The 25,928-nt window shown below is 32.2% G+C and overlaps 1 protein-coding gene across 5 annotated transcripts in view; it reads right to left on the bottom strand.

The window, feature by feature from the left end:
• Window positions 1-25,928, bottom strand: part of LOC129952887 (high affinity cAMP-specific and IBMX-insensitive 3',5'-cyclic phosphodiesterase 8) — a 169,790-nt gene that overhangs the window by 33,631 nt on the left and 110,231 nt on the right. For all 5 annotated transcript variants that reach the window (XM_056065822.1, XM_056065818.1, XM_056065820.1 and 2 more), the window contains one exon: window positions 25,003-25,097. In XM_056065822.1, the coding sequence (XP_055921797.1) occupies window positions 25,003-25,097 (95 nt within the window). The remainder of the gene's footprint in view (window positions 1-25,002; window positions 25,098-25,928) is intronic.

Raw genomic sequence — 25,928 nt, 5'->3', positions numbered from 1 at the left:
TAAATTAGTTAGAAATTTTCACATTTACTGACGATTTAATCCTGGATTTTCAATTGAAACAACTACTGTATTTTTAAACTTAAATATTCCCACAGCAAATGAAATTTTCGAGTATTATATTTAAAAAAAGAAGATGAATATCATATGAATGATATGATAATCCATTCCATTCTCCCAAGAGAAAAATTATAAAAAAAAATAAAAAACCTAACTTCCAACAAGGTTTTTCATTATGTTTTTGAATGTGTGTTTGTTGTCTTTGTAGGTATCAAAAATTTCATCCTTTTATATGCTCTAAGGGTGTTTTCATTCACCACAGAAGGTACTCTATAAAACCAATATTGTGAAAATTGCTTAAAAAGTAGAGGCAAAAATGTAAATTTTGCGCACATAACATATTCATGTTGTCAACTTTTGCCCCCTCAAAGAAATGGCGTCCTTCCTTTCAGTTTCAAGGCATAAAATATAGTAATTCCTTTTTATGCTAGTTGGGTGTGTATAAGGACGAAATAAGAACGAATATGATAAACAAGATACGATACCAATTCAGCTTAAATGATTTGAATAAGGTGACAAGGGAGTTATCAAATTATTATCAAAATATCTGCGAACAATACCTTTAGGATTTACAAGAAGGATTTCATACTTCTCAAATTTCTATTTTAAAAATATCAGACTACATGAACATAATATATCCTAAAAGCGATAAAACAATATGTATGTATCATTCAAGTAAGAAAAACTTTGCAAAGAAATTATACAAAAAATACTAAAAGTTTTAACGTTTCAATTATTTGTGAGAGGCTGAACCTTTTGGAGTGAATATTCAGGCAAAATTTAACATTTAACTCTTACCATATTCCATATTTTTTATCTTCTAATTTTTAAGACCATCAGTGATTAATTTCAATTCCTATGAGATGGAGACAAAAAGAGCAACGGTGATAAATAATCTGTCCACAAAAGTACGGTTAAAATAATTTGTATGTTGTTATGTTTATGTTCTTTCAAATAATTATACATATGAAGCGTTTCGATGAAAAAGGGGGCAAATGACATTTGCATCATTTCGAGTTTTTTGTTGAGAACTTTTTTCGTATTCCAATCTTAATAAAGTTGAATAATCGAATAAAACAAGAAAAATAATAGCTTTTTAACAATTTTACTTTTATTTCATTACAGTAGCTTGGTATCTTAATTTGACGCTGTCACGGAAATTGATTTTTTCATTCGATATGTTTTTTGTAACATTTTTAACGTTTAATTTTGCTGGAAGATTTCCTAATGATTGAAAGTGGTTATCCATGTCAATTATAGTATTTTTTTTCGCTGGCACTTTTTATTATAAGTCGGTATTGCTCAACAGTGTAATTGGTTTCGTTTTTTCGTAACTCTTCCAAAATCCGATTCCGATTCTTCCAAAATCCCTGTAACTGTCTAGATACTTATCCAACTTCAAGAAATTTGTGGTCAATCAGATCAAAATATTCCGTCAAAAAAAGGACTTGGTATAGACACAATAAAAAGAAGTTTTTGTTTTGTCCAGGGCAAGAATCGGTCCATGCAATCAAATGTTTCGACATCTCCACATCGGAAGTAATGACATGGATTCGTAGATTATAAAACCACATCGGCCTCAATTAAAATGCCTTAGATGTGGTTAATTTTCGTAAGGGCATTGTTTGCTGGAGGTCAAGACGTTAGGATCGGATCGAGCTTTTTCGCGGTCAATTTTTTGACTTTGGAATCCGGATTTATAGCTGTTTTGGTGTTTAGCTGAGTTTTTGCAGAGTCACAAATGCTACAATTGTCACTTGGTAGGCGTAAAGACAAATTGAATTTTGTGTTCAAAATTTGTTGGTAAAATTTTGGCTAACAAAATATTGGACATTTTTTACTTGTTCGGTGCATTTTTCAATGTAAAGGCTATATAATTTAGATATATTTAACAAATGTGAGAGATAAAGTTTATTTGGGTTTTTGTTCCTTGAGTAGTGCGATTTTTCGGCTGGAAATTCGTTAATATGCTCCAAAATATAGTCGACTACTTGATAAGATATTTTGTTTGGTCGGTTTAAATGCTGACCTCTTTTATCCGAAGGTGGAGCGAACTCACAACTGTTCATTTTGTCACAGCCTACTAAATGCATTGGAGTACATATACTCACTTAGAACCTTCATCGTTACTATAACCACCCTAAACATGGGTTTTAATTTATCTGCAAGAAGGAGGTAAGTAAGCACTTAACCCCTTCATGCAAAATAAATTTTTTTAAAGTTATTTTTATTTTACCCAAAAGGAGTTAAGTGTTGTTAACCCAATCTTCCACTTATATTATACGATTTTTAGTTGTTAGTATCGCTTTTAAAACAAAAATAAAAGCGCTGAATAAGAAAATACGAATCGTAGCGCAACTTAGATTGGACAGAAATTTAAGGTTTCGCAAGGCATCCTTATATTTCGGAAAAAAACGAAAATCGAAAAAATGTCACTTACCCATTTATTCATCCAAACACTTCATATTTATTTCAAAAATCCGGAGAAAAAAGATTTTTAAACTAGCGATTTCGTAGATAATGAAATAATTCTCCAACATCTTATAAATCAATCGAATTTTTAAATAATTTATAATAATTATTAGACAACAAGCCGTGTTTAAGGAACAAATAATTATAAGCTCCGGTCGCATTAAAGTGCATGGTGTGAAAGATCAAGAGATTACAAAAAATTAATTTAATATTACACGAATATTTTGTTTTTATTATTAATATTAAGAAGAAATTTTCATTGGTGGTCTTACTTGTTTATTTATTTATTAAATTCGTTAAACAAACTAACGTTAAAACTTAAAACTAATATTACATATATTTATAGATTTAGAATGCTTTAAGCAATTTGCAAAAAAAAAACGCTAAACTGAAGTATTGGAAAAATTTACTTTAAACGTTTTACTTTTATAATCATCGCTTACGGAATATACCAAAAAGTAATACTTATTGTAAACTGAAATCAATTGGTTGAGGGGACTGTTTTTACCATAGTTCGATCTGCTTGATAAAGGTCCTAAAGGAACTTGTCTTCTAATACTTGAACGGCTATAAATAAAGTTTAATTGTTCATGGTGATATGACTGACCCATTGATTAATTTTATAATAAAGCATAGCTGAATGTATTCGCTGGCAGAAGCGCATGAATCTTCTTTGTACTCCTTCTATTCTGTTTATATGGACTGAATAAAAGGGATCACATATTATATTATATTACAATATTGGTCTTTCAAATGTTATATAAAGAAGTTTAAGAATATAAGGGTCGCAAAAATCATGTGAAAACCGTTTTATAAATCAGAGTGTCTTATTGGCTTTTTTAATAATATATTCATAATAATTTGTATAAGGTAATTTTGAGTCAAGAATAATACCTAGGTCAGAGAAAGTAGAGAGTTTAGTCAAATAAGAAGATTCTAATTGATAATTGAAAGTCAAAACATTTTGTTTGCGTGTAAACACATTGATTTACATTTGTCTATGTTTAGTAAAAGCTTATTTATAAAACACCATTTGCAAAAACTATTTAGATCATCTTATAATGGTGAACAGTCATCAAGTGAGGTGGATACGTTTGAAAATTTTAATGTCATCAGCGTAAATTGAAACACATGAGTGTCTAATAATAGAAGGTAAGTTGTTAACGTACAAAATAAACAGTAAAGGTCCTAAGTGACTACCTTGTGGTACGCCAGAGTTGGTCAACACATATGATAAACGCTAATTTCTAAAAACTACGCTGTATGATCTATTGTATAAGTACGACGAAACCCGACTAACAAATTTATCTTTACAGCCTTGGGATTTAAGTTTGGAAGTTAATGTTTTATGGCACAGTTTATCAAAGGCCTTACTGAAGTCTGTGAAGACACAGTCAACTTGTTTCCGAAACGAATCTAAACAAAAAAAACTGAATTGAAAGAGGTTAGTAACTGTTGACTTATTTTGAACAAAACCATGTTGACTCTCAAAACTATAGACTTAAAAATCAACGATATGACTTTACAAATAATGGACTTAAATAACTTATGGATGACGGGCAGTTTTGCGAAGGGACGATAATTTTGTATTCTTATTTCAAATGTATATATTTTGGTAGTAAAGTCGTAAAAAACTTGTTTAAATAATCGGTTTTTATTGCAATGTCTGACTACGCATAAAACAGATTTAAAAAGTTTTATTTAAGTCTATTTTTTTACATGTACTAAAAATTTGAATAATAATTCAAAAACTTTGGAGCAAGATTTTAAATATGAAAAGATAGTAAACCAGCAAGAACTTTTAATGAGATATTAATAGTAATATTTTTGTTGTTTTTTTGTACTGAAACATATAATTTTAATTATTTATTCCATTCGAAACACCAAGCTAAATATTTGAATAGATATTTACGAACATTTTTAAATTCTATTAACAACTTAGTTGAGACAATCGATTTTTTAATTAAATCCCAATGTCTAGCAGGATTGTGCATTGAAAATTAAATAGTACATAATATGCTAAGTCATAAGCACAATTTAAAGGAGTTTATGTAGTTGAATGCAAGCTTACACAACAATTCTTTAAAAAAATATTTGCTTTCGTTTTTATACATTCTTCACTAAAACAATAAGACGAAGAGATTGTCTATTGCCTAATCATTAATAATTCTCAAGAACTAATATATATGTATATCTTTATCATGAAGTGCAAATTCAAGAACTTAAGATATAAACATTTAAAAATAGAGCCATAATACATTTTCGAGGGGATGTTTAAGTGGTTGTATAAAATAAGCGAGTATAAGAAAATCAATGATGTATCCATTATCTGGGTTTGTTGGATTCCATAAAATTGGAGATCCTTTTACTTTCGAGGGGAAAAAGAGCCTCGAAGGAACCTCATTTTAGAGAGAGAATATTCATTTCATTTGAGTGTAATGTTACCGACTTGTGTTTTTGACTGCTGAAGGTTTGACATTTACATTTGAAGTTTCTGGAAATTATAGTTCGAGTTGAAAGGATTGTGATAATAATATGTTTTTGAATATGGAGTAAAACGCAAAAGCGATTCTTCTAGATAGAAGTAATTATAAAAAAGATAGATACATGTCAAAAGGATAGCTTGCAAATATCCCACCTTAATATTATTAATTAATTACTTAAAATTGTTAAATACAATAGTTTCGGATACATTTGATTGCAAGATTACAAAAATGAAGAGCTTTTAGTTGTGGCTAAAACAAATATAAAGGGTATTTGAACTCATTAGAAATTAATATGTATGTAAAGACTTTTAGTTTAGTTAAAACCAAATTTCAGTTATTTAAAATAATAATATAATAATAAATAATATACAACAATAATATGTATATAATAGTAAAACATGATATATACCTAATAAGTTGTACTGTTTTTAATTTAAGTACTAAGAAAATTCTGTTATAATCATTTCTCTGTAACAGATTAATTTTTCAAGATAATTGGATAGATTTTTCCAATTTTCACCATTTTAGACTGTCAAAGTTGCTCCATAGTTAGAGTAGGTTTTCCAAAGTAGAGCCCTCTAAGTTCTTTATAAGCAGGGCATATTGATAAAAAATGAAAAGTATCTTCTTTTGAATTCAAATTGAAAAGGTTGCAATGTGTAGTGGATGAACGCTTATAAAGTGAGCCGTTTACATTAAGTTGCTCACTTCTTGCTTTACAGATTAACGAAATTTCCCTTGTACTGTATTTATCACTAAAATAGTTATTTACGAGATCATGTTTCAAATCGGGGTAAATGACTCTGTTGATTAGTATATTGGAAATTTAGCTCAATTCCACACTTGGTAGCCCATTGACTCCATTCTCCTATCCACTCCTCTTTGTTATCTATGATGTACCTTGCTATTGACAATTCAATTCTATTTGGTGTATATGCCAGTACTTTCAAGATGTAGTCAAAGTGGAGTTTTAGAGAATGAATAAAAAGAGCAGGAAGGCCGGTTTCGAGTAGTAGAACATAGTTTGGAATTCTGGATGGTAAGTAGAAAAGCCGTTTAAAAAAAATAACGTTGAAGTTTTTCTACTTCTTCGTGTGACTGATATGTTTGACAGCAGCCGTAGCACATAATTGAGCGCATTACAGCTTCAAATACCTTGTAATTAGCTGAGGTTGGTATATCTTTGCTGTTCATAACATCTTTTCATGACACGTTAATCATACTTTTTGATGCTATCAGTTTTTTTTTCGAGATGTGAGGTTAGCTTCATATTGGATTTTAAAAGTATTAAAAGGTATTTGTTTTGCCTCACCATTAAAGAATCACTTTTCAATCGATTTAAGTTTGGATTGTGTATTTCATTTAGGTTTTTATAGATTAACCGTTAATTTCCAGACTCTATAAAAATCAATTTTTTATTATCATAAGATGTAAGCTTTGGGGCGATTCTGCTAAAAGTCAATGTCATCTGCGTACATGAGTACCTTAACGTTTAGACTGGAAAACTTCAGCGGGAAAATACATTGATATATCATCAATGAATATAGCAAAGAGAACTGCACTTAAAAGGCAACCAACGATCAAACCATTCAGACATATCCATCCCATCCGAAACCGCTGAGCGATTGTTTTTGTACATATTTTTCAGAACCAAAAGAAGTTTGGTCGACAGTCCCTTTTGTGACAATTTGTTAAACAATGCTTGTCGGTCCATCGAATCGAAAGCAGCTATAAAGTCCACGAAAATATGTACAAACTTCAATTTTGCCGAAGGAAATACTGCGAAATTGAGTTTAAGGTGAAAATGTGAAAATATCAACTGTGGAGTAGCCTTTACGGAAAGAAGATTGGTGTCCACTAAGCACTTCATTATTTGCTATCCATATGTTGATGCAACTAAGGAGTACTTAAGCAAATATCTTAGCAATAGAATTCATAAACGATATCCCACTATAATTGTTTGCTAGGTTAACATCGCCTTTTTTAAAAATTGGATAGACCAGAGCATCTTGAAAAGCTTGTGGAACCTTTTCGGTATTGAAAATATTATTGAAAAGGTGAAGAATTTCATACAAAAAATCAACAGGCGCGTTTTTGTAAAACTCATTGTTTATTCTATCTGGGCATTGTTATTCGCTGCGGGATGCAATGTAGTTTGGATTTCAACTATTTGAAATTTGACAATCGAGAGTTTGGTCTATAATTAAAGGTTCCGCAAAAGAAAAATGATTGGAGATTAGATCAGGATTGAGTAAATTGTTGAAATAAATGGCTAGAACACTTCCTTTCAAGTTTGATATGCAAATAAGCTTAGACACTTTCAATTCTTTCGATATTATTCCAAAAACTTTTACTCTCTTTAATATTTGAAATTTCATGTGCTACAGATGTATAATATTCCTGGCATTTTGATTTGCACAAATCATTGTAAGCTTTATTTGATGTAATAAACTTTTTGGTGGTTGTTTCATTTAAATTTGTTTGTTTTCTGGGTTTTTTTTTAAAAGTTCGAAGGAATTATTTCTTGCATTCAAACAGTATTTATCAAACTATTTTTGTTTGAAGTTGACATTTTATTTGTTGTTTCTTATATTGGTGGCAGCTTTTATAAATTTACAAAGAAAGTTTAGTCTTGAACTTGTATCGGAAAATAAAGAAGTTTCAGTTAGTTTCTGAAGTTCATTCAAAATTTTTATTTTGTAGGTAGTTCTCTTTTCGGCTTTCTTTCCAAATTATTTTTATTACTATCTACTGTATTTTACTGGTCAAATCGACACATGTAAGGTTTAAATACCTGGAAAAAAAGATAGAAGGTTTTTTTATAAGCCTGCTAAGAGTCTTATAGAAACCTCAATATGATATGAAAAATAGGTGTAAGCGTAATAAAATATGTTTTATTTTATTATTTACATTGGCCATTTATTTAAAAATTTATTGATGTGTCTGTATTAGAATTTCCGATTCAGTATTCAAAAAGTTTAAATATTTACCTAAAAGAAATGCTCTTTACCTTTAAGATTTAATTTAAACCTTTTGGATGTTATAAAAATTACAAATTATTCTCAATTGCAGACAGGGTAAATGCATTTTAAAGTTCTCCTCAAACCATCAGTTATAAAAATTGCTTTAAATGTTAAAAAATTAAGTACAAAAAATATTTATGTTGAAAATGCGTTAGTTTTAACTATATTTGAAAATTTTGAATGTATATTTCAAGCTCTTGTCATAAAAAGGTGTTAGCTTGTGTTTTTGGTAGAAAATATAGATTTTTCAAAAAATAAGACTTTCAAATCAAAGAAATATCAAAAATAACTTAAATAATATGCGCTTCTAATCTCACATACTTTAAGGAAAAGAACATATTTTACGTTTTTTTTAATTACGTAAAATTGTTCCTGATTGTTAACTTAGTGAGTAGAGCAAATACAATTTACAACTGTTATAATTTGCACATAAATACAATGTTTAAGCCAGAGGAGATGTTGTTTTTCTGTGCGTAATGAAGGTAGTTTAATATTTAGTGATCAATCAACTTCGCCCTAATATCAAACAGTTTATACTATTGACATTGGCTCTCATTTAATCTTTGCATTTTTTCGAGCTACTTACAAACACAGATTACAAAATAAATATATCTTGAAACCATATAAAAAGTTTCTTCCACAACCTTCCTGCCTACCGCACACCCACAGCAAAAAATAAATAAATAAAACAAAACTAGATATAAATGTACATAAACATAATAAAAAGGGGTACCTCTACCTCAATATCGTTATCACTAATCGCCTGGAGCTCGTTATCAATTTGTAGCTGCAACTTAGGGCCACGTGGCTTATGGCGTTCTTGGTATCCAGTTGAGCGTTTTTTCACAGATTCCTTACTATTAGTAGAGCCTGATCTTTTGTGAGATTTCATATGTTTTTTACTTCCAGACCGCTGTTTACGCTTATTATTGATTTCTGACATCTTAGTAAAGCGATTTATCAGCTCGGATTTGTCCTCCACCGTGAGATTATTTATTTGCAGCGCATAAGGATCGAGGTTTCTAAGGACTTCAGCAATTTCTGGACGCTCGTCAGAAAAGCTTACTTGCTTAGAACTCGGCAAGGGTGTTGCCACATCTGCACCCTCCTCGAAAACATTCCGTTCGTACTCAATGTCCTCTGGTGTTAATGAGCATCCATTTTGAACATAAACATACGGAGGAATTTTCACCCTCAATTGCACCGAACGACAGCTATCGCTATCAGAATTGATTGGAGTTTGTTCGACTTTTACACCACTATCACACTCACACATCACTGCTGTTGTAGTTATCGATTTGTCGTCTTGTGTGACGCACTTGTTTACTGGCTGATAAGTCTTGCAGCTCTTATTCGAGTTTTTTTGGTAACTTCCACTCAAGTTCGACATAGTGCCACTATAGTTTATATTGGTACTTTTATCGATTTGATGATACGACATTGATTGTGTATCTGCTGGTTTTGTTATTAAATGTTTTTTATCTTTATGGCTATTTTGGGCAGGCCCTTGAGGCTGTTGTTTCGGAGGATCTTCACCGGAATAAGGACTAATTGACTGACCAGAACACTCGATTTCAATATCCTGTGATTCTAATCGCAATTTAGACTTTCGAAATACGTTAGTCATTTTAATGAAAAAATTGCGCATGTTTAACACACTTTTGTTTTTAAGTTTAAAGCCGACAAAAATTAAAAACACACTGCGCCTTACATTCAAGACCAATGCTGGTTTGCATTGCACGCACAATAAATAAAGTTATAAACGATTTTTATTTTTGGTTTTGAGTTGCCGATAAATTTTCTGTTTTAAAAACGACGACGACGTCTGTTGACTGACTGACATTGAAAGAATTGACACACGAAAAAAAAAGTGTGAAAAAGAAAGGGAACATATTGATTGACGACGATAAGACAAGACTATCGTGTTGTTTGATAAAGTTATATCAGCGTCTTCAGCCGTTTTCCTTTTGCACTCGAATAAACTTCTTAATATCTACATTTGTTTCATTCATTGTACTGATAATAGATAACGAACGCCAAAATTAGATTACAACGCATAAACGACAACATTTAAGTGGTAATTCACTTATAAAAACATTGTAAACTTTGAAATACAAAAATTTCTCAGTTATTATCTTTTTTATTAGTTTAAATTTGTCAACCAACTAGTAGTTAACTTCTCTAGTTCTAGTGATGCTTGAATGTTTGTTTCAAGAAAGTGATATCTTAACTGAATATAATTCTTAAAAATTCATATGTGCGGTGATGGAAAATACTACGTTTCCTATTGTTTGACGACAGTTTGAAATTTCAATTTATTAATATTCTACGATCAAGAACATTAAGCTTAGGAATAATTGTTTGCTTTTAAGACGAAACATTTCACATTTAAGTATAAAACATTAAAAATGTCATAACTAAAAAACTAAAAACCATTGTCCTAACTCATTAAATGCATTTTATTTTTAAAATTCAGACAAACGTTTTGAAAATATGTAAAAAAAAATTGTGTAAAAACAAAAATGATGTTGATGAAAAATTCTTGAACTTAACCGTTCAGATCCCACTTTGTTATCTAAAACAAGTAACCGAGAGTAAAATTCGCGATCTAGCAAAAATTGCTCACTTAACCAAATGTCAAACAACGCTTGTTACAGGACGACAACAATAGTACAGACAAAAAGACAAAATGTTGATGTACACTGCAGTGGCGATAACCAACGGAGAATAATCAGTTCGGCTTTAAGGCGGGACATGACACTATTCATGCTGCGTCTAAGTCTAAGCTTGTGTCTGATATGCGGTGGAACAAATCTAAAAGACAATGTAAGGGTGCTTGTCTAGTTGACTTGGAGAAGGCCTTCGACACCGTGTGGTTAGAGGGTTTGTATCTAAAGTTAAACGGACTTGGCATAAGTAAACCACTGTTGTATATGCTTTATGACATGCTTAATGGTAGACGGTTTATTGTCAAAATTGGCAATGTAACATGTACCAAAATCTTTGATATTAAACATGGTCTTCAACAGGGGGCGGTTAACTTGCCGATCTTATTCAGCATTTACACTAGTGATTTGATAGCAAGTCTGACTCAGGCAATAGCGTACGCCGAAGACTTAATTGCGTACAGAACGGCCCAATAATTCAGGTTGTCAAGACACTTTTGCAGGGTGACTTTGACAAGATTCAGCAGTATTGCGATGACTATAGAATTGTGAAATGCGATACTATTCTGATTAGGACTCCGCAAGTGATCGTTGGACCAAATCGACAACCACTGGCGAATAAAATTGTTGTAAAGTAACTTGGCATCTAGTTGGATCAGTACTTGTATTTCGACAGACATATGAGTGCTGATCTGGTCTGAGCTAGGGGAGCTTTTGCCCTGACAAAACGGTTGTTTTTTAGTAGCCGTCTTGACAGCAGGGTGAAGGTGATTTGTTACACGGCCCTTATCCGGCAAACACAAAAGATTAGAGTGTTTGAAAGACAATGTCTGCGACGTTGCCTTGGACTTCTCAGAACACCAGAGTCGGCTAACATTACTATTCCAACCAGGTTCTATACAAAGGAGCCAACATACACAGAATATATAGTTTTTTGCTGAAGCTTGGTAGGGTCACATTGCGAGAGCGATGTCGTTGACTAACAGCTTAATTTTTATGGCTTATACTAGCCCAACAATGAGTACTACGAAAGTGCACATTTAAGTGGCAACATTCCGCCCGAAGCTTTTCTCTATTTAGACAATCAAGGGCTGATACAGGATAGGTTAATCTAATCTACCACGTCATCCGTAAAACTTTAGATAGGCGACTACTTAACAGTTGAGACGTACTCGCACGGAGCCGAGTGCCTTCGGTTTAGTTGAACTATTTCTGATAGGGACCGAATAGATAGGGTGAAGCAGGAGAACCAGTTTTGTTGGCTTCAAATTGAAAATGTCATTTAAAGTTGTCTAGGGTGTTTGGTCTTGTCTGGCTTACATAGATTTCAGGATTAGGTTTGGGACAGTCAGAGTGGCACCAAAAAATAAACAATTATAAAAAAAAACTTATTGAGGCTGTTCTAGTCTTTAAGTAGTTTTAATTATTTTTAAGTAGTATTATTGGTTTTGGATATATGGGGTTGTTTTTCTTTTTATTTAGTTTTAAGTTTTATATAAAATAAAAAATAATGATAAAGATACAAAGTTTTTTTTAATTTTTTTGGTTTTAGATTCTTGTTATTTAGTATTAAAAATGTTTTTAGGCCGAGAGGCAGTAGTAGTTATTAGATAATGGATTACTTTAGAGCACCCGCATAGACTAAGTAAGATATTTTTTAAGTTTTTGAAGTTTACGCTCGTTTTTAAAGAATTTTTGTCTAGCTTTAAGATTTTGATAAAATAAAAAAAAAAAAAAAAAAACGGAGAACGAGCAAATTACTTCGTCTGCTTCTTTTTTACACCGTACCATTATTAATAATCCAACAGGATCTAACTTAAAGGGTGTACACGCCAACCACTGGCCTACCAAACCCACCCACATAAGACGTTGTGTGATGCCATTGGTCCTAGGGGTCTGGGAATAGATGGTCTACCCTGTGGAGGTAAATGAGGGGAGCACTTCCCATTATAGACATAGACCTCTTGGCTATCGCAATATAAATACGAAATTGAAATACATTTGACAATATGTACAATTCCGTCCTCCCGACTTAGATTGCTATATCTAAGCTGAAGTCTAACAAAGCCGCTGGAGCGGATGGCTTGAATGCCGAGCTCCTTAAAGCAGCTGGAGATAACTTGGTTAGGAGCATGCACCAACTTATCTGTAAGATATGGTCCAAAGAAAGCATGCCAGATAAATGGAACCTCAGTGCTGTTCACCCGAATCAGTCCAATGAACATCGCCTACAAAATCTTCTCTGCCGTAATATGTGAACGTCTAAAGCCCATCGTCAACTACCTCATAGGTCCTTATCAGTGTAGTCAAGACGCAGTCGATCAAATATTCACATTACGGCAAATCCTGGAAAAACCCAAGAAGACCATCTTTTCATCGATTTCGGTCGTATATGACAGCATCTACAGAAGCTGTATAAAGCCATGTCTAGTTTTGGCATCCCTGCCAAACTCGTCCGTTTGTGCAGGATGACTATGGAGAATTCACGCTGCTCCATATAAAGGTTGGAAACAACTTAACAGAACCTTTCGATGTCAAAAAAGGTTTCAGACAAGGTGATGCGCTGTCATGCAATTTTTTTAATATCGTGCTTGAAAGAATAGTGCAGAGCTAACACGTCAACACTAGAGGCACTATCTTTCAAAAGTCTGTCCAATTACTAGCATATGCTAATGATATTGTCATAATCGGAAGAACTCAGCGCGATGTCAATGGGGCTTTTGTAAGTATTAAGGCAGAGACGACAAAAATGGGTTTAACGGTTAATGAGGGCAAAACAAAGTACATGCTGTCGTCAAGAAAGGACAAACAACACCGACGTCTTGGTTAAAACGTCACTATCGACAGACGTAACTTTGAGGTAGTCATGGACTTCGTCTACCTAGGCTCCGCTGTAAAACAACACCAGCGCTGAGATCAAAGGCAGAATAACTCTTGCTAACCTCTGTTTCTTTGGACTAAGAAAGCAATTGAGTATAAAAGTCCTCTCTCGAAGGATCAAAGTGACGCTTTATAAGACCCTTATCATCCCCGTCCTGATATACGGTGCAGAAAAAGGCGGATGAAAGCACCTTGGATCGTTTTGAGAGAAAAGTTCTTCGTGTGGTTTACGGTCCCGTATGCATCGAATTGGAGTGGAGGAGATGGAACGACGAGATGTACGGGCTGTACAGCAACGTAGACTTAACCAAAAGGGTAAAAGTTCAACTACTAAGGTGGCTGGATCACGTAGAGCGCATGGAAACCAATGCTCCGGCCTTTAAAGTCTTCGAATTTAAAAGTAAGTAAAATCCAACAAGATGCGTTTCATCGTGAGCTCAAAGAAATTATCCCCTATATCGGTAAGAATGATGGAAACAAAATAAAGAGTATATTTCGTCTGGTCATTTGCTATAAAGGCCAATTAAATCAAGACTCTCAAATTTTTGCTTATGCTAAAATTGCTTGTTTTCAATATTCATGTGGATATATAACTTTGTGCACCCTGTACAACTTGTCGCAAGCAACTTGACGTACATGTGTACTTCAGAGGAATGCCACTATTAAGTTTTTCATTTTTACATGAACATTTTATCAAAAATGTTTCCATTCAAAAATAAATCTGAAATGCATCATGGTACAAGGGCGTAGCTGAATGATGTGAATACGGTCTCCATAGACGCTGTAGTAACCTAAATATGAAATTTTTCGCACACTTATATTAATTATAAGTATTACTACTTATAGTAACGAATCAAGCTGTGTCTTATATTTCAAAACATTGGAATATACTTAACATTAATAGCACAACGGCGAGCGGCAGCAGCGGCGGCGCCGACTTAATTTTGAATGCCTATAGCTCCATGATGTTTGATTTCTAAAGTTTATTGAAAACGTTGTACCATACCTTGTTCCACAAATAAAAATGAAAAAAATGATCAAGGACACTTTTTTGAAGTAATGCAAAATGAATTCCTCGTTATTGACAAAAGAATTAAGGAGTCAAACACCTAGAAAACCAACCAAGCATTTTTGTATTTTCATTCAACTCACGTTCGTATATATATACTCGTATTTTTGTTATTTTGTTATTATTGAACACAGTAAGACAGATTTACAATTTAAAATATCGATTTGCCTTTGGTTCCTTGTGTAATCCGTCAGAGAAGAAATATAGGGAAGAGTTTCTATAGTTGGTTGTACTTGAGGGTGGTATGCCAATGGAATAAAATAAGCTAGATTTTTATTTATAAAATGAAAACAGCCCAGGAATTTTATATACATACCTACATACATTTAGACTTCCACAGCAATAAAATAGGACAATTTTTATTTGTTATTCAAATAAAAATCAAAATAAAGGAGAACAAGTGAGATATTTTAAATGATTGCAAATAATGTAAATGGCACAGGAATTTGATTTGAAAATAAGCAATTGTTGAGAAGCCATAATACATCAAATCAGTTTTTAATAAGATTTTATGTAGCTTTTTAATGGAATTTATAAATTCTTCTTTAAAAAAACCGAAAAGACTCACGAAACAAACGCAGCTGTAGAACTTTTGGGGATGTCAGTCTACCTCTACAAAAATGTACAATAATGAAAAGTTATAAGACTTTTGTTGAGTCACGTGTCACTGTAAGTTCTACTCAATTTGGCTTTAGATTGGTATAATAAATAAATAAATTTCAAAAAAAAAATTGAGCTCCTAAATTTCAAACTTAAAAATTTTATTATGGTAGCGTTTTTCTGTATTTATTTTGTACATAAAAAACCCTAGTTTCATAGAGCAACAGTTAACGATAATCGATTAGTGTTTAAATGGGTACATAATTCTTTGAAAACCAATTGGCATGAACTTGAATCGCATCAGTTCCGAGTTATTTTGAAGCGTGATGTTAGGCTTGGAAAAAATGTAAAAAGTACAAACACAAATAAGGAGCAGACAAATAGAATAGAATAGATAGTATCCGTATAGTATAGGTGAAAAGGTATTTATATTGTTTTGTTCCTTAAACGGTCAAAACTATAGAGGTATCTCTGTTCTCAATTCATTACGAAAGCTGTTTACTCAGATGCCATATCTTAGATATTGTACCTTGGGTTAAAACAAACACTAAAATTAGTTGTTTTCAGGCTGGGTTTTAAGCTAACCTCCCTACAGTTGATCAAATTTTTACTCTAACTAATGTCGCTTAACGTTTTTTGGATAAGAAAACTTATCTCTATGCTTTTTTTGTAGATTTTAAAGCTGCCTTTGATACTATAAACAAAAAGCTATTACTTTTCAAACTAGCAGTTGGTGGATTATCAAAAAAAAATAGTAAGAATATATGAGAAACTTCTTTTAAATACCACAATGGTAGTTTCTAAAGGTAGAATATCTTTGCAGCAGTTTAAGACAGAAGTCGGTGTCCCGCAAGGTTGCATTTTGAGTCCTTTGCTCTTCTGACTTTTTATTAACGACATTGGAGACAGTGTTCCAGACAGTGTATAATTATGGTGATTTGCTCATTAAGGTGCTTTAAGGTGCGGATGACCTTGCCATTCTTACTGATAATCCGGTAACTCTACAATTGCAAATTAACAAACTTAAACAGTATTGTTACTCTTGGGATCTTCAAATAAATACTTCAAAGTCGAAGATTATGGTTCTTAGATCTCATAATCATAATGTCAGAAATGACCGTTCTTGGAACTTTAATTTTACCATTAAAGTATAGAGATAGTTAAAAAATTTAAATAATTAGGTTTTTACAATAACACAATATTTAAACATCGGACCTCATATAAAAGATAAAACATCAGCTGCCATTAACTGCATTTGGTCAAGTTATTTTAATAACAAATATTTCGAATCAATGTTAAAATTCAAAGTATTTTGCAACAATTAAAGAATTACGAAGTATGTGAAGACTTTGAAGTTATCCAGAGATATTTCTTCAAACGTGTATTTAAGGTCCCTTTGAACGCACCTTACTATGCAATATATGTCGAATCGGGACTACCTCCAATTTTCTTAAAAGTCCTTAAGGCATATGCGGACTATATTGTCAAAGTTTTAAAGAGATGTGATAATAATCTTCAAAGAAAAGTATTCATGATTGCACTATAGCGTTGTTACACGCCGTTCAAAGATTGGCAAGAATTGGCAGCTAAGTATAATTAAGACATTGAATTTAGCATTGAATAACTTTGGTTCATGGAAGGATGATTTCTATGACTGCATCTCACCAATTGACGAAAAAAATATCTCAAAATTCTCTGAACCCTGCTTAAGAGTCCATGTCAAGAACGATATACAGCAAACTGAATCATTGTTTGGCGGAGGCTAATTATTTTCGAAAAGAATTCACAGTTAACGAGATGAGTTTAATATTTCAGATCCGAACTGAAATGCCAGAGCTAAATTACAGACCTCATAGGGTTGATATAAATCATAATTGTAACCTTAATCAAATCGAAAACGTTTATCAATTCCTACCAAGATGTCCAATATTCCAAGAAATTCGAGGTTTATACTTTAGGAAAAGCTTCTACAGAGGGGAGTTACTCAATTCTAAATGGTGAGTGTGGTTGGAAAGTTCTTAACCGGTTTGTTACTGAAGCCATCGATTTCTGAAATACTTATGTAAATCTCTTTTAGACTCAATATATTACTTTGTTTTAGCTAAATCTAAAGCCCATCTTCCAACATTATGGTTGAGAGTTGTAAGTCACTAAGTCTTCGTGGACTGTTGCGCCACCCAATTTATATATTTTATTTAATATTAGTTTCTATTAGTTTTAATTAGATCTGAAAAAAAAGATAATATAATAATAATTATTATAAACTTTCAACTAAATGGAAAACATGATATTTGATATTTAATAAATATTTTAATAAGAAATAAATTAGGTGGCGCCTTGCCCTAGTAACTTACAACTTTCAACCATTCTGTCACGGGTACTACTATATTTTATTACGTAAAAAATCGATTTTGTTTCAACCATGCGGTTAAATCTTGATACAAATCCTTTTGAATTCCTATATTAACTTAATGATATAAACATTTAACAAGTTTTGTAGGGTAGTTTTTAAATAAAAAAAATCAACATGAACGATTAGATTAGATTTAGATTAGATTAAACATTTTATTCCTTAAAATCCAAATAAAAACAATAAGATGAAAAGAAATATGTGACAAAAATATTTTTATAAAAAATAGAGTTATTGCCACTCTAAGAAAAATTTTACATTTATTAATTAAAATGGGTGGGGTGACCCTTAAAAGAAATTTTAAAAAAGAAAGTTAAAATATCATACATTTATGTAATGCATACAGAAATTAAATTAAATTGAAGTTAAACATTTCAAGAAAACATCAGGTAGATCCATTTACAAAAAATTCAATACTTTCATTATCAAGACTAAGGAGCCAATATTTAACTTGTTTTATAAATAACAAATGAGAAGTTTGCATCCTGATAGAATGGGGGAGTCTATTAAATATCCGACATGAGGAAACATTATAAAAATTTCTAAAAGCGGATGTTCGATATACCGGTATAGAAACTTGGTTTAAAAAATTTCCACGTAAAATATAATTATCAATTATTCTAAAATTAAGATTACCTGATCTCTTAAAGAAAATTTTTAGAACTTTATAACAATACAAATGTCTCACTGAAAGAATTTTCAAATCTCTAAAAAGTGGAAAACTAGGGTACAGGCGAGGATTACCACATATTTTCTTCAGAACACTTTTTTGCAAAACTAATAAAGGTTGTATTTTGTTATAATATGAACCTCCCCAACAAGAAATTCCATATTCTAGTTTCGAATGAAAAATGCCATAATAAATTTTAAGTAGCAGTTTGGAAGAGCAAACTTTACGCAAAAAGAAGAAGTTTCTAAGAGTGCACCGAAAATATTGTCTAAGATTCTCTGTGTGGTTATAAAAACTCATTCTAGAATCAATTATTAATCCCAAATACTTGAATTCATTAACTATTTCTAATTTGAAGCATTTATCACTACAGCTCATGGAATCCGTAAATGTTGTGGAAGTAACCATAGGATTACAGGTGCAGTTAAAAAGCACCTTACTTATAAAACAATCTTTGACCATCAACTTTAAATCCCTATACTATCTTTTTGTTCACACCCGTTCATTTTGGTCAATATATACATAAAATAAATTTTTAAGAGAAGTTTTTAAATTTAATAAAAATCAACATGAAAGAATTCTTATAAAACTTCTTTGGGTTCTTGGTTCTACTGAGTTTTCAAATATTTTAATAAACTCTTAAAAACATTAATTTTTTTGGAAGGGTACAAAAGTTTAACAGCTTTCTATATCACTGAATAAAACATCGTTCAACTTCAGATTTTTTTATAGTCTTGATTTGTATTTCTTCCAAAAAAATTAACTTCAAGTACTATAATTGTACTTAAATTTAAAATTCCGGTCTGATTAAACGTACACCCCGATTGAGGCTTAAAAGCCGAATGTTTTTTTTTTGTTTTAAATTGAAATTTACAAGAAGTTCCAATGTGGAAAATTCGTACTTATTCTTCACATTTAAAAAAAAACACCCTATAAATACAATATGCTTAAGTGTTTCTTATCTATGAGAGCAGCAAAATTTTGAAATAGTAATGAACAAATAAGCAGTTAAACAAAGAAGACATCTTTTTTGGTACTTGCCTCGGTAATTGTTGAGTTTCCTTGACAAACTTGACACACTTGAGTAATTATCGAAGATTGTCTGATTTATTAGTTCAATCGGTCCATAGATAAGATAATTATATATTATATACAATCACATGGTATGTTGGGAAAATAGGAATATACGTATAAACGCATATGTTTTTATAAAACTATAAAGGGTGTTTTTTTTTTAGACATATGGTTTTCAATCTGGCAATCCATTTTTGGATTTGGTATTTTTTTGACAGCTGTGACTTGATTTATGTTCAGTTTGGTTTACCGATAATAATAACCAAGCGAGTAGCACATTTGTTGTATTAGCCCACAACAAAACGGCCATTGATCCCGATTCTCACAAGAAAATTTTGTTCAACGATGAAGCTTGTTTTTTTTTGAATGGCTTCGTTAATAAGCAAAATGCTTGTATTTAAAGTGATCATAATTCACAAACAAATGTCAATATTTGGTGTGCTCTATAATGGCAGAGGAAATCATTGGTCCATATACCAAATGTATTTAAAACTTAAAGCGATCATAAATAAACATTTCAAAAACCAATCAATTTATTCAAGAAAATAATTGGTGTAGCGTGGTCTCCAAGATCGTGCGAATGTGTGCGATTATGTGAAGTCGCCTGTTTACGTAGATAAGCCCAAGACAGAGAGTGTTTTGAGAGCAATCATGTTTGAAACATAATGGCAAACCGTTTTCTTAAGCTGAATTCTTGGCCACAACTTTAAATTGTATGCGTTTCATTTCTTCTTGAAAACACACGTCTTAAAAAACACCCGTTATATTCCCTTAAATAAGAACAAAGCTTGAAAAACATTGGGTGGCACAAATGGAGCCCACGTACGTACATACATATACATATAAATATATAAGCAGGAATAGTATATACGGGAATGGAAATAATGTAATTATTTGAGTAAATAATCATTCATCACAGTATAATATCAAAACTTTATTACAAGTTTTCAGAGTCATTAATTAAACACTCATCAATCAAATACGTAGCTACATAAGGGTTTGGATTTGAGGGTATCAATGTACTTATACGAATTCATATGGTTATCTTCAGTACTGTACCCATCTTCCCAAATTAGTTAATGCCTCTCTTAAAGCTCTATTAACGAGTGCTTAGGTTTTTGTAAAGGGTGATTTTTTTGAGGTTAGGATTTTCATGCATTAGTATTTGACAGATCACGCGGGATTTCAGACATGATGTCAAAGAGAAAGATGCTCAGTATGCTTTGACATTTCATCATGAATAGACTTACTAACGAGCAACGCTTGCAAATCATTGAATTTTATTACCAAAATCAATGTTCGGTTCGAAATGTGTTTCGCGCTTTACGTCGACAAATTTTGTTCAGCGATGAGGCTCATTTCTGGTTGAATGGCTACGTAAATAAGCAAAATTGCCGCATTTGGAGTGAAGAGCAACCAGAAGCCGTTCAAGAACTGCCCATGCATCCCGAAAAATGCACTGTTTGGTGTGGTTTGTACGCTGGTGGAATCATTGGACCGTATTTTTTCAAAGATGCTGTTGGACGCAACGTTACGGTGAATGGCGATCGCTATCGTTCAATGCTAACAAACTTTTTGTTGCCAAAAATGGAAGAACTGAACTTGGTTGACATGTGGTTTCAACAAGATGGCGCTACATGCCACACAGCTCGCGATTCTATGGCCATTTTGAGGGAAAACTTCGGAGAACAATTCATCTCAAGGAATGGACCGGTAAGTTGGCCACCAAGATCGTGCGATTTGACGCCTTTAGACTATTTTTTGTGGGGCTACGTCAAGTCTAAAGTCTACACAAATAAGCCAGCAACTATTCCAACATTTCCGAAGAAATTCGGGCTATTCCGGCCGAAATGCTCGAAAAAGTTACCCAAAATTGGACTTTCCGAATGGACCACCTAAGACGCAGCCGCGGTCAACATTTAAATGAAATTATCTTCAAAAAGTAAATGTCATGGACCAATCTAACGTTTCAAATAAAGAATCGATGAGATTTTGCAAATTGTATGCGTTTTTTTTTTAAAGTTCTCAAGCTCTTAAAAAAATCACCGTTTATAAGTAAAAAGTCGCTTTTAAATCAAGTACGAGGGAAAGAAGAGCCAGAGAAAATAATAATAATTTGAAAACGATTTGACGTTCTTTGAAATATTTTCAATGAACAGATAACCTTAGCAGAAGATCTACCTGATTTCTAAAGGGCCTTGCACTTGGGAGTGAACAAACAAATTTATTAATATACTCGTATGATACTGAAAAGCAAAAGTATGCATCATAAATCAAATAGAAACTATATTGTTATCGTTTTGTTAAGAATTTGTGTCTTCAAACGTATATAAACTCAAATTTTTTTATTCATTCGTGCGTCGTTCGTTGCTCGCGCTCATGTGAATACTGCTTTAAATTATAAGAAACCAATTGGCACTAATGTTCGGATAGTAAAATTTGCATTTTGTTCTCTAAAATAAGAAAATTTTGTAAAACAATTTGGTAGTAACGAATTGCACTGAGGTTGCTACGAACTGTCAAACTCTATTCGCGTTCCACATACTACACTGCAACTTTGACATCTGGTAAAATTGTAAAAAATCGTATTATTAGTTTTGTTTTTATTAAATAGTAAAACCTAAGAAAAGTTGGTAAAAATTTTCTTTTAACTCAAATATTTTTTCAAAAATTAAAAAAAAAATATTGGCTTCCTTCAATTTTTTTTTATAAAAATCCAACAGTCAGTTTTTTCATAAAAATTTCAATCTACAAAAAATAAAACATAAATGGTACTACAATTGGTTTTCGACTAAAAAACTTCGTTCACGAAAATAGATTTTGAAATAAATCTATTTTATCATATTCAAAACTTTGTTCCAGATAAATCCGTTACGAAGGCTACACAAAAATTGCAAAATGCAGTCGATAAAGTTAGTGATTGGACGCACAAATGGCGTATCAAATTAAACGAAACAAAATCGACGCATATAAACTTTACAAACAAAAACATAAACAATGTTCCAATTTTTATAAACAGTACAGAAGTACCTTACTCCAATACCGCCAAATACCTTGTAATGAATTTGGATGCAAAGCTTAAATGGAAAGAACACATCAAAAAGAAAAGAGAAGAACTAAACTTGAAGTACAGAAAAATGTACTGGTTAATAGGAAAGAACTCTGACCTATCTATCCAGAACAAACTAATGTTATATAAGCAAGTATTGAAACCCGTTTGGACATATGGCATCCAACTATGGGGCTGTACAAAGAAAACAAATGCTGAACCCATCCAAAAATTCCAAAGCAAGGTCCTTCGTGGAATAATAAATGCCCCTTGGTATATAAGAAATAGCGATCTACATCGTGACCTTCAAATTGAAATGGTTACAGAAGTGGTTAAGAAACACGCTGTATCACACAATAAGCGGCTGCAAAGTCATACTAACTCTGAAATGGAGACCGTATTAAATGTACGAGACAATGTTCGGAGATTAAGAAGAACCAAGCCTCATGAGCTGATGGGCTAAAAGCTACGGGAAAGTGTTATAACCTTAAACTTCCCCCAATGCGATTTTAAAAATTAAGAAATAAAAATCATTTGTCGATCTTTCATAGATTGGTCCTGATTCACCGGTGGTTTTAGTGCGGTAAGAGTCCCACACTACTCGATACCGATTCTTACCGAGTGTCTTTTGAAGATTTCCATCGGATATAAAAAAAAAAAAAAAAAAAAAAAAAAAAACTTTGTTGGTAATTTTTAAATTTGTTAGAATAATTCGATTGACAAGTTTTTTAATAAAATACGAAAGCCTGCAAATCATTTAAGCAATACAAATCGGTATTGACTTTATGCCAGGGGATCGAATATTATCGCGTAAAAAAATGTATATTAAATAATTTTAGAAAATGTTTTTGCAGACCAAACGCTATGGTTATTTTTTTCATCTTAAAGCATTATATTATTAATGGTATCAAAATTTAGTGTGCCTTTCGTTGCTTAAGTTAAAGGTTATTAAAAAATGTCCACTTAGCTGAAGCTGAGCTGTGAGGAAATAACATCAAGTTACAAACGAACTTACCTAAATCTCGAAAACAATATTTATTTAACTGTTTTTAGGATAACCGACTTTTTCCTAAAATTCTAACATGTCCATTAAATCCGTTAAATTATGATTTTGACATGTTGAGCCATCTGTCAATAAATTGTGAAATGAATGAATTCAGGTGCATTCAATGATAGTGCATTTGTTATGGGGTGCGTTCAATTAAATACATTTACTAATTTACCGTTAACAAATGAAAAGTACTTTATGCTTGGATTTTATTTTTGAGAATAGAGTCGTATTTTTTTTTTAATTTCTTAAAAAAAGGAACCAAATGGAATAAGAAATGACCAAGTGAGAAACTTACGACCAAACTGACAACCGTGGTTCTGAGCAGTGCATGTTCAGAGCTCTCTGATTTAATTATGAAATAACTTGAGCACTAAACTGTCATAATTTGAAATGTCGTCTGTTTGAAGGCTTTCAATTTTTTTTTTAAATCAAATTAATTAAAAAAAAACAGTCATATAGCTGTGGTCTATTTGAGGCTCAATATAATTTTGATTCATATAAATGCTATATGCAATTAGTTTTTTCTTAATTATCTTTCCCTTTGCATTAGAACGACCAGCCTCTTCCGCCATTTTTATTGTTTTGACGATGATTTTTTTTAACTTCCCGGCTTTCAAATCTTAAATTTTTTGTGTTCAGCATTTTACTCCGTTTACCGTGTTATTTTATTCTGAGATCACAGAGCACACGAATTTGATGCTCTGAACGATCAGAGCTCAAAAGGAAACAATTATTTTTTTGATGGTTCAAGCTCTGCTCTGAACTAAAAAAGAAAAACGCCATCTGATTGTTGAAAAGGGTAATTATAAATTGACAATTCGTAGTTGTCTACGAATAGAAATAAAGCTCATATGAAAGAACAGTTAAAATATGCGAACATCCACAGTTCGCAGTTCGTAGATTATGTGCAAGATACTTAAGGGACCCGACACCTAATAATAAAATTAAAGGCAAACATTTTGAAACAACCTATTTTTATGGGTTTAACAATTTACTAGATACTAATACGCTAAACATTTAGTAATTAACTAATTGAGTCCAAAATTGTAAACATTTATTTTCGCTTTGCTAACTAGTAAATTGCTTATTGCCTTTAATTAAAAAACGAAAATCCAGACATGTCTAAAAAGTAAAAGTTCTTGAAAATAAACAAAGCAAATACTCTTAAACGGACCCTTTAAGTAGAATTCCCAACTGTTTGCTGAACCATTCCATCCACAGCCCTTATTAAATAATTGTACAGATGTCACATGGAGTAAGCAAATTGCTAAAAGTTAAAGTTGCTATTTCGTGATTTTAACTTTAGGAAATTTATAAAAGATTGTTAAATGTTTAAATTGTTTTAAAATAGGTTAATCATCTTTCAAGCCTAGTAAATTGTTAAAAGTGGCTTTAACAATTTACTAAATAGTTTAAAACTTTGCGCACTTAGTTTTTAAAATTAAAAAATAGGCAGTTATTTTAAGTTTGATTAATTCTTTGTGAGTAATAGTACCTGGTTGTTTATATCCATTGATTCATCCTCCGGAGTCAGTGCCAGAGACGACTTCCTATGCCCAAGCCTCCCTGACGAACTCGATGTTCCAGTACCTGAAAAATGTAAAAACAAACAACTCGGTTAATAAATTTAATTTCGATGATAAGTAAGGTGAGTAAGTTTACATCTATACGCGAAATTAAATCTATGTATACATATTGATATGCATATACAATTGTAATGTTCCCTGATTGAACATATGCTATAGTACTATGATTTAGGACTAAACGAGTTTTCACTGTGACCAACGACATTTACATATAGTAGGTCCAAATATAAAAAATCATCAAATTACATTATCAAAGTAATTGAATTAAAAATGTGTGCATAGTGCGAACGTAAAACCAAATGACATTGTGTCGGATCGAATACATCAGTCGATGTCGATGACGACGAAGCACTGGTATTCATTTTCAACCTAAAAGCATCAGCTTTAGCTTCAGGAGCAGACTGGTCTGTGTCAGATCTCAGATGTCAGACCCGCCGAGAACAGAGAAAAAATAAAAACGTTGTTATGTTGCGCCTAAATATAGAATGCAATTTTCTCTGAAGCTAAATCCGGAAAGTGAAAAGTGAGGAAAGCAACTTTCATGGTGTCATTTTAGGCGAAGCTAAATTTCCGTCTCGATTGCTTTTTGAACATCGATGAGTTGAGTGTGTTATCGAAGTCTGATGATTGACATCGGCAGCGCAACGGCAGCAGCGAGCGCCGCCGACAGGCATATACCGCGTTTACAAGGAGAATTGAATCCGAATTGAATCAGGATTTAGCGCCGTATAGACCTGGATCGGATCGAAATAGGATTACTCGATCCGATCCCACTGAAAGAGGTGAATCGAATCGAAAATTTGTTTGTAAACCTGAATCGGGGAATCCAATTATT

The sequence above is a fragment of the Eupeodes corollae genome, chromosome 3 (assembly GCF_945859685.1).
Source record: "Eupeodes corollae chromosome 3, idEupCoro1.1, whole genome shotgun sequence".
Lineage (NCBI taxonomy): Eukaryota > Metazoa > Arthropoda > Insecta > Diptera > Syrphidae > Eupeodes > Eupeodes corollae.
This window is presented reverse-complemented; position numbering and strand designations above follow the sequence as displayed.